We start from the raw sequence: 17,095 nt of genomic DNA on the forward strand, positions 1-17,095 counted from the left end.
AAAGTTGCAGCCCAGGCGTAACAAGTCCGTGCAGCAGGCATTAGTTACATTGGTAAAACAGATTTCCTATAGGCTGAAATAACCAGGGTTTTTTAGTCTTAGGTATGCTACAGGAGGAAGACTGCTTTCTTCCAAAACGTTAAATGAATTAGGAGAATGGGGGTAGAAAGCAGTTGGTGAAGAATAATTGCAGCACAAACACCAACATCTTAAAAGAACATTTTGTTGCCAAACTGTTCAACTCTGAAATCAAGTTGCCAGCATTATGACCGGCTTCTGTCAAGAGCAGGGTTCTGTTTAGCCTTAACTTAGAGTCTTATTTTCCTAACGAATGTACTCCAGCACCCTGCTCGTTCTAGTGGCCCTTCTCCATGCTTGCTGCTGTCTGAACTCATCTTTATTGACCACAGGTGGCTGAAGTTGTCCACCAGAACTCCCCAATACACCACTATTGCTGAGGACAGCCCATCAGTGATGTGTAACATCTTTACAAAATTCTTGACTAAGAGCACCTTTCCTGGCATAGGCAAGGGTTTCCATATGCCTTTTCCACAGCCACCTGATCGTAGCAAATTTCATTAGTTGCAACTTGTATTACCCAAACTTTGGAACTCAGTATTTGGAAATTACAAAATACTCAGGATGAAATCGTATTCAATAAAATCCTTTCAGGTACTTTCAAATGTTGAGTTCTCCCTACTTGCTGTTCTGTGCCTCATTTTATTAACACACCCAAACCTCCATAACCTGCAAATTTCATTGGCGAACTAAACTACTAACCTCAGCATGCCTGGCAGCACACCACATTGTTTCTCCCTTTCAGATAGCTCCTCAGTCACTGTACACACACTCTCTTTTCCTGTATAAAGTCCTAACTTTGTATGTGGTACCTCAGCAAACGCTTTGCCAAACTCCCAAAAGACCCACAAAGTCTCCTGGGGGGGAAGCATAGTTCCTTTCCACAAAACCAAAGCAAGCCTACCAAAGACAGATAAATATGTCAGAAGATTTATTTGAGACTAAATCTACTTTGCCTTTTATTCTAGGTAGTTGCATGGGAATTTTTTTTTATCTTCAAATTATATTATGAAGTCACACAAATATTGAGGTTCAGATTAATAGGGTTTCATTGCTTAGCCTATTTTTTTTCCTCATTCTGCTTTCTTTAATATTATTCTTAATAGATAAATGGTTGGGGCTGCAATGCATTAATGTTTCCATTTAAGAGTTCAAATGATATCACTAGACCAGCTGTCTAAGATGACACAGAAGAGGATGGAAAATGATAATTAGATTTCTGCACATATCTGGTTCTTAGGAGGTAATTACAGTACTCTAAGTCATCACATACCAGCCAAGTTATATAATCCTGTTTTGTTTGTTAAACTTGTTTGAGAGCATTTGACAAGCTCACTTGCTTTCTTAGTCATCTGTATCACGCCCAGAGAAACAAGCCTTTGAAACACATATACACACACACACTCATAGAGGTGTAATACATGTTACACCTGCCCTCCCTTGATCTCCCATTAATATCATCTTTTTGTCTGTCAGCAGGGGGATGGGTATGAAGTCAGTCACAGGAGTAAAAGAAATGAGAATAAAACCCAGATAGCTGTACATGGGCTTTTTTGTCCAGAGAATTTTCTTCTTCCCTGCCACCCCTTCCTAGCTCCCTCTGGCCTAATCCCTGAAACAAGAAGCCTCTTATTTTATAGTTCCAAGAACTGTCTAGTCAGTACCAACATAGATTTCCCCTTTCTCAATTAATAATACAAGGTCTAAGAAAACTTACAGGCTTAAAGGAAAGATCATACTATTAGAATACAACCAAGGCATAAAGTTAGGCATCTCTTCCGGGCTACTGTACCCGTTTCTCCATTAGGTAGGCAGAAAATAACAGTTCCTTTCCTCCATAATGGAATCTAATAGAGGTTTCTGAAACTTCTAGACCTTTACATAGAAGACACCATAGAAGCAAATAGTGCTTATGTCTAGTGGGGTAAGGGAAGGTACTCAAGCAAGAGAATGGTGGGAAAATACCTTTGTCACAATTGGACAGCAACCCCATTCCTTCCATGAAAACTCACAAGCCTCCTTTATCCTTACTTGGAAAGAAATACCTACTTTTGACCTTTACATAAATTCTGATCAAGAAAGTTTAAAATGCATGTTCGTTGGTACCAGCCAGACAGGTGGTGAATTTTGCCTTTATTATGGTTTGGTTAATGAACCTTAGGTCTGCATATGAAATTCTGCTTCTATTCTTTTTTTTGTCTGATGAGTTTTACTTACTTACTCAAAATGATACCTATCCTCCCAAAAGCTTAGCAACATTACAAAGTGCATTAGTGCTCACTAATGGCTAACAACTTTGATTCCAAACAGGTGTTACCCCAGTTTTCTAGATTTCCTTTTCCATTTTGGGCACTCATCTGTTATGCATCCCCTGATCAGATACATGTACCTGAACTTACTTAGTTATTTCCCCTGCAAACAAGCAGAAGAGAAAAATAGGCTTTAGGAAAAATGGGCTCAGACATGGGTACACCATTTGCTTTCTGATATTTGCAAAACAAATGTTGATTTCTACAGTTCAAGATATTGCACATTAGATCATTATTCCCTTGGCTGGGAGTTGGGTCATGATTTTTTCATCAAATCTAACCATGTTACCACTGTAACTCCAGTACAGTCCATGCAAATTTTGAAATAGATTCTAGACCTACTCACAGACATACCAGAATCAGGATTAAATACATCTAATAAAAAAAAAATCTGCTTCCTATTCCTTCCCCTGCCTTCATGCAACATTACTTCTGCTGTGCTTACAAGTGTGGTAACAGTACCACAGGTTAGCTGGCAAGAAGTTAATAATGTAACAGCACTTCTTAGGGAGGAAGAGTTACTACACAGATAGCAACATTTGTTTCAGCAATAGATGGTAAAAAGGTGGTAAGTGGAAGGAAAGCACATTCTTTCCCTACCCTTGTATTTTCAACATACAGTCTTAGAATACAAGAGTTCATGAAGAAGGTTCCCACGGGTATATATGCACCACTGGTTTAATTTGAATTGGGAGCACACTTCTGAAGTGAGTCTCCTTGTTTTCTCCACTTATCACATTTTGGTTCACAGTGCAGAGAGGTTTCAGAATACATGTTTCCCCCAAAAGACGTCCAAACTGGAAGATGCATTGCTAACATGCTCTCCAAATGCAATGAGCAGCCAGTTCATAAACTAGACAAGCAGACAAAAGTAAAACCTCTGAAATGCCTATGTGGGAAGTGAGCTACTCGGACTGGGTGGGATGCACTGCTTGCTAATGTAGACAGTACGCATCTACTTTCCAGGATTCATTTTCTATCTCTATGAAAATCCTTCATACATGTAAACACTCAGGTCTCTAGCTACCCATAGCTGTCCTATTCTGCCAGTGATTAAGGTAACATAGTGAAATCTAACTTTAAATCAACAGGGCTTTTCTTACAACGGATGTCAGTGTTCACAGCAGCTTCTAACTTACCTTGTGGCACTTCCCCCCATGCCCCCTGAACTCGCACACACACTCACAGAGTCCACTTTGAATCCGATAAATACTTGTGTGAAATAATCAAGAAAAGACCCTCCATTCAATAGATCCATCCTGTTTTCAGTCCCACTAAAGTAGGTCACCTATATCAACATTCTTGATGCTTTGCTGCATTTCTTTCTTCATTAAAGAGGGGCTTGAGATTGCACTATGCTGTAGCCAGAGAAAAGTAACCACAACACTGCTATTGGTATGCTTGGGATACGCAGGATGTTTTCCCCTCTTCCTTAGTAAATAACTTACTCTTTAGCGTCTCATATTACATGGTTAGGACAGATATTTGCACCTGCCCAACAAAGCCCTAACCTCTGGAAAACTGGAAGCAAGCAAAGTAAAGAATAGAGTATTTGTGTAAAAGATGACAGCAACAGAATCACAGTTTAGACCATCAATACTAAACAAGTTGAAAGCTGTATCTAAAACAGAACAGTTTGTACACTTTCTGAAATGCTGAATATTCAGGCAAGAAAAAAAGTTGATCAAAGCCACTGAGGAAACCAGACATTCCTCCCACCGTTGCTCACTGTTTCTGAAATCACTTCACCTGGTAAAGAGCTCCAAAGTCACAAAGCTCAAGCTAAAATGAGTACAATTCACTTAGGACTCACCAGAAATATCATCACTATTACAATCAGAAATTGGTTCATGGTACTGTCCATGTTGTTTGAACTGAATTAGCCCGGCCTTACTGGAAGCCTGTCTTTCCAGAATGCTGCCAGACCCTTCCAACAAAAACAACCCAAGGAGCCCTAGCTAGCTCTCCCAATATACTGTCAATCCGTTGATATCTTTTGCCAACCTCCACCACTGGGTACCTGGAAAGGGAGACTGATATACAGTTGCTGTGTTTCTGACATTTACTTACCAAGAGCCTAACTCCAAATATGTCATTTGTTTGTTTTTGTTTCCAAATGATGTCTTCCTGAAACCCATTCTTTTAAGCTGACATCTGTTCCTTCACTGGATTGCATTACATGAAATGCCTGTGTATTTACCAATTACTCACACATGTATCGTTCACAAAGTTTTCCATGTAGAAGACAGAAGCTTTGGAAAAAAAAAAACCCACACAAACCAAACCAACAAATGGGAAGTAGCATAGCGGTATTTCCAACACGGACTTTTTTTTTTTTTTTTTTTAAATAAATTTTCACCTGCGGTATGTTCAGATCACAACTGTGATCAAGTTTCTTATTGCTCTTTGGTTTGGCCCTTGAACAACTACTTCCTGTTAGAGTACGTCTCAATACAAGAAATCAGCTGTTCTACTTCTTTTTTCCTTTTTAGTATTATTCATCACAGAAAGATTCCTTTTATTCTGGTGATAACTAGTCAAGTAAGTTTCCTCTATTAAAATAAAACCAAACCATTTTGACCATAATTTCCCCTTCAAAATAATTTATGAAGCAGTACTTCTTAGCCTTTTATTTGTATAAATTATACAACAACTATAGTTTTTTTTAGACAATGAGATGAGTCTGTATTTAGTACTTCAATCATCGTTCTCAGGGTTGGAAAAGTCTCTGATACTGACGGTAGGTTCTTGTAAGAAGGTGAAATACTGAAAGAGGAGAAAAAAAGAAAATTATTTATCTTTTGCTGAGTTTTATGATTTACCTGGAAGTTAACACATTAGCTTATACTTCTCGTCATCCCCTTCTCCAACAAATTTGGGACCTGAAGTCAAGAATCTGTTGCCCACAGCCAGCTCTTGCTTCTCATGACTCTTCACTCACTATACAGAACAAAAAACAACGACTGCACAGAAGAGCCTTTGGAAATGGCAGAAGTTAAAGCAAAATTTTATTGCTTTAAGTCTTCAAGCCTTACTTACCTTACCCACTATTATTCTTCTACCACAGACAAATTAGCTGCTCAGGTTAATTACCTTCATATTATTACTTCAAGTCCTTTGGGCTGTGGTTCTATGGATATTTTTCCCAGCATCAGGCAAAGCCAACTTTAGCATTTTCTCCACTCTAGCTCATTCCTCACCCATTATACATCTCTCATTTGAGCCAGCAATACTATCAGTGGGACTATGCTACAAAATGGTCTGTTAAAAATAAATTTTGGTTTTGGCAAGGTTACTTTTAACACAAATCAGTTACCTGATCTGGTTTGCTATGGATTCACACAAATTTCAGCAGTACAACTAAGAGGGTCAGAAACACATAGGTAGGGTTGAAATGACTTAAGCTGACTTTGCTCCCAAGACAGAAGTTCCCCTTTGGTAAAAATATGTCTTGGGGAAAAAAAAAAAAAAAAAGACATGAACAGAGGATTAGGAAAGAAGTTGAGTATATAAGTTGGGAGATTTACAGTAAAAAATTGTGGGAACCATAAATATTTTATATTTCCAAGACAACCAGGTCACAATATTTATGCAGACTACTTGCAATAAAAACCACAACTTGCTACACTGTAGTTTAAAAATGTCACTCCTTAATAAATGCCAAGTTTGACTGCATTTACATGTAGACTTTTAGCCCAAGTCTGACAAAGATGTCCTTGAGTCTTCTTAATAGCCCTCTTCATTTAGGAAGAGATTTTATAGTCTAGTGAAATTCACCAGGCTGAGAACCACGGGTAATTAAGTTAAAAAACACTAATCAGTACGAGATATTTGGCGCTAACAGCAGCTGCAAAGTTCCTCAGGCTCTCAGAATAACTCAGGTTAGACCAGACCTCGGGAGGTCTGTGATCTAACATCCTGCTCAAAGCAAGGTCAACTGCGAAGTCAGACCAGGGTGTCAGGGCTTTATCCTGTCAGGTCTTGAAAATCTCCAGGGATGGAGACTGCACAGCCTCTCTGGGCACCCTGCTCCGCTGCTTGCGTACCCTCAGGGTGAAAAGATTATGCTCAGTCTGAACCTCATTTCAACTCATGCATGTTGCCTTTTGTCCTGCCACCAAGCACTGCCTGGCTCCATTTTCTCAACACTTACAGGTACTGCAAAGCTGCTGTTAGGTCAGGGCCTTCTCTTCTCCAGGCTGAACAAGCCCATCTCACTCCTGTTAAGGCATGTGCTCCAGCCCCCTGACCATCTCGGTGGCTCTCTGCTGGATTTGCTCCGGTTTATCATAGTCTTTACTGCAGCTGCCCCCAAACTGGATGCAGTATTCTAGGTGTGGTCTGAAGTGCTGAGTACCCCCCTAAATCTGATTCTCCAAACAGCTTTTTACCCATCTAGCTGTCCATTCGTCCAGACCATAATGTGCTATCTTGGTATGAGAGTATTGTGGGAGTCCTTGCTGAAGTAAAAATAAACAACATCAATTGCTCTCTTCTCATCCCCAAATCTAGTCGTTTTATCACAGAAAGCAATCATATTGGGCCACACAATGTTTAGTAAACCCATGTTGACTGTCCCCAGTCACCTTCTCCTTCATATACCCTGAAATGCTTTCCTAGAGGACCCACTTCATGACTTTCCCAGGGACTAGAGTGAGGCCAACCAGCCTGTAATTTCCCTGGTTGTCGTTTCTGGCCTTCTTGAAGACAGATTCAAGATTTCCTTTCCTGCAGTCACCAAGAATGTCCCCTGATGTGCACAACCTTTCAGAGATTATAGATGGCCTTGTAAGGACATCGGCCAGTTCTCTCAGCACCCTTTAAGTGTCTTGACCCTGACGTGAAGGATACTAAAACTGGTTTTGTCTCTGGCCTGATTTTTAGATTTTGTATGGGGAATAACCACTAAGGGACAAATCAAACACACCAGGTTCATAATACTGACATGGAATTAATGTGTTCAGTATTCAAAAATCAATTCATATGAAAATAAAAATTTTAAAGCATTATACAAAAGTCTTGCAGCTATACTAAGTAACATAATTCTGTACATTCAAAACTTCCATTTACTTTGAAAATACTTACTCTCCAAATTAAAATAGCACTAAAGGATAAGCAAATTACTTTTGATATACAGTTTGAAGAGATCCATAAGAATGGGGAAAAAAACCCCAAATTAAATCACCAGATTTACTAATGATAAAAAAAACAATAATAAAAAGGCAAATTTGACCACTGGACAAAATGAAGAAAATATTAACCTAAATAATTTTCTCAGAGGATAACACTCACATAACTGAATGTCTAGACTAACTACTCTGTTAGACTAGAAATAAACTACTGTGTGTGTAAATTCAAATCTTGTCTTATCAATTCCTAAACAGTGTTAAAAAATACACTGAATCATTTACTAAGCTCATAATTTCTAAGTAACATTTTTTAGTATAGGTTTAAATTTTACATATTAAGTCTTTTGTATTTTATTTCCCCACCCCCCATCTGAAGAAAAAGATTTACCTTTTCAGATTCATCCAGCTCCTTGCTATTTTGCTAAAAGCTTCAGACCCTGGTGCTGTCATTGCTTCAAAATCAACCAGCTGAAAATGCAACAAAATAAAAAAGATCTTAAGAAATTAGAGAAGTTTTAAGTTCTCTAATTTCAAGAACTTAATCCTCAAATATTCTTAACATATAAATTCAACTTTAGAAACATATCCTTCCTTCTGTGACAAAAATCCAGTTTTTTTTTTTTTAAATCTCTTAACAAGATGTTTGTACTAATGAGTCAGTGCCAGAAAATATGACTGTCTTCAGCCCTTTACTACAATGTCCCAATAAAATGGGGATATTTCTCATTTCTACATACTGTATTCTGCAAAATATTGTATCACATGATTGGTAGATTTATATTGGACTTCCCAGGCATTCTGTATTACTTCTTTCCACAGTGGGTTTTTAGACAAGTTTGATTACATATAGCCAAGAACTCTGTGCAACTTCGTATCTACAGCTGAAAATAAGTTTTCAGCAAAAAAATGTTCACTCAAAAACATTGGTTCACTAGTACTGAAACATTTAAGGTGACACATCTGTGGTTCAGTGAACTTTGGCTGAATTCAAGGAAGGGTTCTGAGAGCATGCTACCTATATTCTTGGTAAGACAGCAGTAAGCTTACTAAATAGTCTGTGCCCAGACTACTTTGTTCCTCATCACCAGTTTGGAAGTCAGCACGCGTGCTAGGCACTAAAACTCTCTGTGGGTTTCCACACCCCACCACAACCAATACTGGAAGTTACATTGGCTGTGGCTACTGACTGACCTGTCAGGCAATAACAGGACTCTTGACTACTGGGTATCTTTGTCTTCAGAGTGGTCTGATAACGCATGCTGTCATAAGCCTGGGACCAGAAATACCCTTCTAAGGAATCTGGCAAAGAAAAAAAAAAAATTAAAAAAATTTTTAAAAAAATCCCAATTTCATTCAACTGGGGAAAACAATTTCTTCCAGCTGGTGAAAACTTTTCTAAAAAATGGCTTTGTTCCAATTCAGGCACTCTGTTTCAGGAAAAAACCTCAAATGTAAAAATGTCCCAAAAGCTTCCTGTAAGTCAGAAATCCTGCTTTTTAGTAATCCTGCAACTCTGCTTGCCTGCATTAAATCAGTCAGCAAAATGCACTACCCTATTAAGTCCTAAGAAGACGCATAAGAAAACCCACATAAGCCTTTTACCTTAGCTTGAACTCTCACAGAACGGTGCAGATATCAGCTTAGCGGCGTACTGAAAAGGAAGCTTTCTTGCTACTAAGCAAGCGCAGTTTGCTCTTAAAAGCTACTAGGAGTTCATTGGACTGAAAGGACAAACTTCATTGTTTTCAGGGCTTTCTAGAACAAAAGGGAAAGTCGCTCTTTCTTCAGTTATCCACGCAGGATATTTTCTTCAACAACTTTGATTCTCGCTGGAATTTCACTGATTCTTTTGACAACACATTAAAGAGACAGAGGTGCTCTCACTCCTTTCATGCTGAAAAGGTAACACAGCTAACAGACCAATAGCTGAATAAAGAAAGGGAAACCCTTTACTGAGCCAGGTGGTATAATATTCAAAAGTAGTCACTTAAAAACTAGGACTTATTTTAAATTAAGCACAATATAGAGGGGAAGGAGAAATCAAGAGAAGTTGCTAATACATTTCTACTTACCAAGCCCTAAATGCTCTGGAATACATTGAGAGCAAAGGCAGAAAATTTCTGTTGTGTGCCAGATGAGTCACTAATTCTGCCCAAGTATTCTCAGAACCCTTCTCAAAGAAAGCTGGAAAGAGCAGCTCAGAACACTAGAAATGCTTCAGTTACATATTTGTAATTACTGTGGGACACAAACTGCTACAATTTGACTAACCAGAATTGCACATACTATCTCTAAATCTCACCTGCTGACAGAACAGCAATGACATTTTCAAAACTCTCTCAGGCTGCAAGACACCACAGTATGCAGCTAACTCTGCACCAGTAAAGAAGCGTGCAATTTCTGTTCGTTCTTACAGCTCCTTCCTCACATTTACAAGTATGACTTTCTCCGTTAAGGCTGAACCAGTGTATTTTGATACTTGCCTTTCCTTTAGGGATTTTTCCTGATACTTCTTTTCCACTTGCCATTAGTGCTCCCATGATCACTGAATAAGCTATCACACTTAAAAAAAAAAATCAAGACCAAGAAAGTACAGTGAAAGTCTTTCCATAATGCTCTTTTTAGACTACAAAACAAATAGAATATAGTACTCTTTCATAGAAGGCTAGTAAAAATTACTGTCCTAGTTACTTTATTTTAGAAGTAAAAATAACCATGAAACACTTAAAAAGTGAAATCACTGTTACTTTCCAACACCACTGGAATGAAGTTATGATCCTATGGAATTTAACTACTGAAGAGCACTGTTTCTACAGTAGTCAGAATCATAATTTCAGACATGAGTTCTTAAGACTCCACAGTGCTGAAAACAAAGCAAACGCCTGTTCCCAAGAAGCTTAGCTGTAGCCCAGAAGAGTTTATGAACTCTACTGCAACAGAGCTAGAGGCACTGTAAAGCTGTTCAGTTACTTTAGGTTTTTTTAACTTAATTTTTTTTTTAAATTGGGAAACTCAGACAGAATTTCTGTTAATTTTTACATTCTGTAAGATAAAGGCAAAGTCTGATTATAAAAATGATGTCTCAGGATTTTTTAAATTTTATTTTCTTCTGAACTGTGTTTAATAATAAGCTTACAGATCTTAAGTGCTTTGTGGAACAGAGATTCATAATAGTCTTAGATGTAGCCAAGTTTGAATTAAACTAGAATTTCAGCTGAAGGGATCTGCGATGTGGGACTTTATTCTAGGGTTTCATGTGGTGACACTAACAGTTGCAATAAATTACTAAAACAATATTTTAGTGTATTTTATTAAGTTATCTCAAAGTATATTTCATCTTAAATACACATTTTGGTAAAGCTTCTTGAGTGAAATTACAGTGGTGTAACATAACATGGATTAGGAACCCAAGCATTACAATTTAAAAATGACACTTTTAAATCTGTGAGCTGAAGTCTATAAATACAGACTACTCATCATTTTAAATATACATGCAGCTATGAATAGTTACCACTGGCATTAGAAACTAGCTTTTAAACCAGTACTAAGTCAGTATCCATCGTCATGGCAGCACAAAATGAGAGACTGTGCAGGACACACAGCTCAACCCAGAGCTTTTTAGCTTTTTTTATGTTAGAAAATATATTAAGATACTGCAACACATGGACATTTTACAGTGTGTATCCAAGACAACAGACATGATGAAGACAATCACTTACCTAGATCCTCTTGAAAGTGGCATTAAATTATAGAAGTAATAAACTAATGACAGGATCAAGTTGCAAACAGCATCTACTTCCTAAGCAAGAGGAAAAAAAAGTCAATTAAAGATAATTTAATAGAGAGGTAATACCATATAAAGGAACACATACTGGAAAGTCTTACAGTACTATGATTTTTTTTTTTTTTAAAGAACCATTTCAAATGTGAAAAATGTCAAGCTAAGAAGTTGAAGTCTGATTAAGAGATGTTTAAGAAAATTGTTTTGTTATATCTTTAAAATTTAGGTGAAACAGTTCATCTACGCTGTGTTAAAGGATGAAAAAAAGCACAAGCTCAAATGTCACAAGCTCAAATGTAGTCAGATTCTCACTGCAACACAAATCAACACAAAAAAAATTCTAGTGCTTCTCATGAATTTGTGTTACTTCTCATCTTATATGTAGCCATCATGAGCCAAATCCTGAGTAGTGCTTATAAGGATGATGAAACAGTGAACACAGACCCATGAGAAAAATAAAGAAAATAAGGGGAGGTGGGGGAGGAACACAATGTGATACTGAGAACTTGTCTGGACTCTGTTACTGCAGCAAAGCATAGCAAATTTTAAAGTAACAGATAGAATTATGGCAACTTCTTATGGTATTTTTCATAATTGGGTTTAAGTAGTCGATTTTATTACTTAAAATCTCCGTCAAAAATTATTAGAACAGTGACTGTTAAACAGAATGTATAAAGACATAATAGAATTTTATCAAGGAATTCATCATTTCCATTAAACCTGCCTTACCCCCAGATCTGCAGACAGAATTAGAATTTTTCCTTTAGCTGTTAGATCCTTATATAGTGCATCTATTTCCGCATGATACAGCTGTGTTCTCTCTTCTGTTGTCTGAGTTTCTACCGAAAATAATATGTTCCCCACTCTATCGAGTAGATGAAACAAAAAAGGAAGTAAGAAATTTTTTGAACAGAACTTGATGCACAATCTAATATTGAGGGCAAGTTACAAATATACTACAGTTAAATACCACATCATAACCTTTCTCCTATAATTTTTCCTTAAGCAGGAGATTACATGCATTGCCCCCCTTTTAGTTTAAAAAAACCAAAACAAACCACACAACACTGATTTAAAAACTTTTTGTCACATTGTAAGTTTGTCTGAAAGAATACATAAAGATTGCTGTCTAATCACAGATGAAGTATTTCCACTGAAGAATACCTGACAAGCATTCTTGTTTCACTTAAAGTGTAGGTAAAAAATAAGAAATATGAAATTTTACAATATCTTCATGGGCTTGAGATTTTTGTATAGAATGTAAAGTGTAGTTTTGTTAACTTTTAAACTACCAAAATGGAATTATTTTGGTATAAAAGCAGTTACAAACTATGGATCAAAACAGACTGACTGATACAGAACAGTTTGTGCAGAACAGAGTTAGACCATTCTACTGACACCAAAATATTTTCCCCCCAACAGTGAGGCCATATATTTAATGCCAATTCACTGTATATAGGCATATGGTTTAGAATGTAAAATTAAAAACCGAGAGATATATTAACATTTCAGAGGAGAAGTTTGGCTTCCATGCCACTCATTGGAAGCATACAAGTTTTGGGAAAAATTCCAATGCATAGAATTTTAAATTTTAAATAAGCTAAAGTTCTTAGTTAGTAGTAGGACTGAGCTTCTGCTTCAGATTAATGCTCATTCTTCAGGAAGACAAGCAGCCAGTATCCATAAAGTGAGAAATTTACTATTTCACCCAAAGAGTAGCCCAAAGCCTCCTGATAGTATCCTCATACATTCAGGTACTAGCTAAATTGACATTTGCAGATGGAAGGTCTGCAAACATCTCAAAAATAAACATAAAAAAAGGCCAACAATCCAAATAGAAGAGAGTCTCTTCCATTCTTTGATCATAGACATTTCCATTCCATTCAGGACTTTTCAGTCACCACAACACACTAGGTCTCACAAGAAGAAATGTATTTTGATATGGATAAAGTCCAAGATATTTGAGATTTTTTCCCCTTCAGGCATTTTATAATCTAAGATGAGCAACAAGATATCTCTTCACTTTTGTGCTATATGTTAGAGAATCATCTCAACTGGGCCTACTCCATCAGTGTTATCCCTATTCCCTCTTTGTTAGGGAACACAACAGGAATCAGAATTCCTCAAATGAAAGAATTTTTAGTTATTCACAAAAATGCCACTAGTGAAAAACAAAACCCACTTTATTCAAGTAGAAATGGCATTTGAGAAGATTAATTGCTAATACTTCAGCATTACTTAATGTATCTGAACTCCTAAAAATAGCAAACATACTTATCTCCTGTTATTGTAATAGTGAATCCATCGTATTCTTTCCCTTGATCCTTGAGGCTGGGGACTTTTGTGTTCACAGTAAACCCATCTCTTGTTTTACTGTTAAACTGCTTTCAAAAGAAAAAAAAAAAAAAAAAAAGAGTAACATCAGAATGAACAGAGACAGACTGCCTAGCTATTGTTTTGAAACACCTAAAATACATGGACCAGAAATGAAAATGGACAAACTGAGGGAACAGGACAACTACACTATTTCATTTATCCTTTATTTCGTATTGAATGGCAACCATAAATATTGAATGAGGCGCACTGACATTCAACTTTACATATAGCAAATATAAAGCAGCAATGTTTATGAAAAGCAACTGTACAAAGCAGTCTGAGTTGTACAGATTTGTCCCCAAATTGCATGTTGATAGTAACCTTTTGGTGTAACTATGTAAATGCAAAAGCAGGAATTTGAGAGCCTGTTTTATGTTTACACTAAGAAGTAGCTGCATTAGTCCAAGTGTGGATTCCAGAATACAGCTCACAGCAACAATTTCTTAACTGTGATACAGTTTCAATTAATGTTTATCCTCATCAGAAGGAAAAATATCAAAGTTTAAGAATTTTACAAAGCTACATTATCTAAGCATAATACTGTAGCCAAAGAGTTGTATAAACCAGACAAAACTGTATTTAAGTAAAGCCAAAAGCCCAGCATTTGACATACAACATTCCCAGCTACCCAAATAACTGAACTACATCAATATTAGCAGACATTCATTTTATACAGGCACTATTAATGACTATTATGCAATAGTGCTGAATGAATTACTCAAGCAATTATTTATTTTAAGATAGAACTTGTGATCCAGGATGTTTTGTTTAAAGAGCATCTGCATTTATTTTAAAGAAACAAATCTAAAAGCCTCTCATGACAGACAGCATTCCACTTTGATACAATTTGGAATGGGATACAGGAGATTCAAGCCAGAGCAAAATGTACAGGTTATGAAAACCAGGAAGAGTATTTGCTGCCAGTTGAGACATTTATTTTGAAATAAGTCATGTATAGTCCACTATGTTTATGTATTTTCATCATCCCCTTGGAGTAACCTATATTTTTAACTCCACTAATAGCATTTTTTCTGGCTTACAATTGAACAGCAGCCATATCAGGTGCTCTACAGGGCCCTATTTCCACATTTGTGTGTCAGTAGGGAACATTTAATTGTCTATCCACCCCAACATCTACTAGCTCTTCATCAGAAGTTTTTGTTTAGGTTCACTTAGTATCTACTTGGCTTCATCTTTCAAGGCCAAGAACAAGACAGTAATATAAAAAGGACCTCCAAAATTACGGTATGTTCTTTGAAGACACTTATATTAGTAATACATATTAAAAAAAGCCATATAAAAATTCAGTGTTTGAGCCATGTAGCTTCTGTAAAGATATCTGTAGAGCTCAAGTGAGTGAGCACTACTACCGTGAACAAATCCAAACCCAGACAGTCTACCAGCAGTAGCAGCAATGTATCTTCAGAGAGCTCTGTTCTATGGCAATCTGTCAACTTCGCTTAGATATGAAATTGCAATGTGGACACACCCGATAAGAAAGCGATGAGTTTGTCTCTACTTAGAATGACTGTTTCTTCCCAAATTTTATTCTATTCTAAATAAAATCCTGTCCAATCCTTTAAAATGAAATACTTTGTAACAGTGTTTCCCCAAACTCAAATACTTGCACACTGCTCATCCTAGACTAATTTGGGGGAGTGGGGGGAGAGAGGGAAGACCTTTTACTTAAACGCAGCTCAAGCCTTATTACTTAAATTGAGATAAGAGTATAAATAATTTTGCACGTCATATATCCAAAGTCTTTCTATGAAGACCACCACCAGCAAGAAGAAAACCTGCAGGTTTCCCCACTCCTTTTCTGACAGTCTTCCAATGCACAAGAATGTAAACCAAGATTTCCTTTCAGATTAGCTATCAGTCACTAAAGGCAACTATTCCCCCTGCCAGCCCCACCACGTACTGACCTGCACCAATGCACCTAAGGTAAAAAGAGCTTCCATGTTCCCCATCTTTCAGACTCACATCTTCAATTTTTTCCTTCATACTGTACAGGCATACTGTGAGCCCATTATGGTGGATCTGACCACAGACCCTCCCGGTTGATAAGGCTGGCTTCGAAGAATTGCAAACATTTTGTCTTCCCATCATTTCTTTACCAATTCACAGTTAGGCCAAGCCTTTCAAATATACATCACACATCTGCATATATCAAAGGGAAGGTCATACCCTACATATGCAGGTTTGAAATAACCTGAGTTAGTGTTTCCAGTTATTCATTTTAAGCTTATACATAATGGTTATATCCTGAGGAACTGGATATCTCCCAGAACACATTCTATTATTTTTATAATCTTTTGAAGTTTTTATTTAATTTACCTTCATTATGGGAAGAAGATCTTCTACTTTATGTACCTTTTCCAAAGCTTCTCGAACCTCTAATAGTCCTTTTGGATTATTAGCACTGGAAAAAAAAAACATTAAATATGGAATCGCAGTGGTTGAACACATGTAGCATTTCTAGAAATCCATATAGCTTTAGCCTAATTAGCCATAGTGGAATAAGTTATTGAAAGTTATTTAATTATTTCTTTGCTGAAAATCAGTTCCTTCATACATGCTCTCCTACTCTTCAAAAAGCAATTTCCTCCTATATCAGCTCAGCTTATTTTTTTCAGTTTCAAACCTCAACTTCAAACTTTGCTGTTGGCCACTCTAAAGCACTGAACAGCGTTTCCATGAGTGCACGTGGGCAGGGGGTTGTTGATGAGGAAAGATGGAAGAATAGAGTTAATGTTAGAAATACTCTTCTCAAAATATATGCATCTGTGTAGCCTCAAAAGTATGTAAATACTACAGATGCAGGCACAGCTGGACCTTGAAGAAACCTATTGAACTACTGCTCTAGTATTTATTAATTACTATACACCCAGATTTTAAGAACAGAATTATTTTAAAAATCACAGCACAAATTGTTCTGGTTTAAGTTCAAATGCTGCTGGCTCACTCTAAACAAACTTGTTCCCAATAGAGCCAGACTTCCCAGTTATTACAGAACTTGCATATCTTCAGCAACTATCATAAATTTTCTAAAACTTAAATGTTTTCAACTGTCATATTTTCTGCACTTTCATTTTTTGATATTTAAGTAGCATAATGAGATTGAAAAACAGAACTCTATATTTAATAAATGGTACCAGGCCAATGAAAAATTAGAGCGTTTAAAGCTAAAAGAGTTTCTTAATTTTTAACATTATCAGAACACTGTTGCTACAAATGAGCCACAGGCGGGGAAGACATTTTACTCATAAAGAACTGATCAAAGTTTTAAATAGATGCCAACATCAATTTTCAGATTACTTTTAGTCACATTCTTTCATTCAAGATTCTACAACTGTCTTCTGTTCCAGGACGAAGTCTACCAACCTATCTATGTAACAGGTAGCAAAGATTCTCTGCTCCTT

General features: G+C 36.9%; 1 protein-coding gene across 3 annotated transcripts in view; it reads right to left on the reverse strand.

The window, feature by feature from the left end:
• Positions 1-5,002: 5,002 nt before the first annotated feature.
• Positions 5,003-17,095, reverse strand: part of TTC13 (tetratricopeptide repeat domain 13) — a 42,510-nt gene continuing 30,417 nt past the window's right edge. Inside the window, exons 17-23 of one of the 3 annotated variants that reach the window (XM_052806650.1) lie at positions 16,011-16,095; positions 13,572-13,678; positions 12,027-12,162; positions 11,236-11,315; positions 10,000-10,078; positions 7,905-7,984; positions 5,003-5,153 (exon numbers count right to left, since the gene is read on the reverse strand). In XM_052806650.1, the coding sequence (XP_052662610.1) occupies positions 5,030-5,153; positions 7,905-7,984; positions 10,000-10,078; positions 11,236-11,315; positions 12,027-12,162; positions 13,572-13,678; positions 16,011-16,095 (691 nt within the window). In that variant the 3' untranslated portion in view covers positions 5,003-5,029. Of the gene's footprint in view, positions 5,154-7,904; positions 7,985-8,707; positions 8,816-9,999; positions 10,079-11,235; positions 11,316-12,026; positions 12,163-13,571; positions 13,682-16,010; positions 16,096-17,095 lie in introns of those variants that run through there. The other 2 variants (XM_052806648.1, XR_008238057.1) reach the window with 2 other exon arrangements.

The sequence above is a fragment of the Harpia harpyja genome, chromosome 13, assembly GCF_026419915.1.
Source record: "Harpia harpyja isolate bHarHar1 chromosome 13, bHarHar1 primary haplotype, whole genome shotgun sequence".
NCBI classification, from domain to species: domain Eukaryota; kingdom Metazoa; phylum Chordata; class Aves; order Accipitriformes; family Accipitridae; genus Harpia; species Harpia harpyja.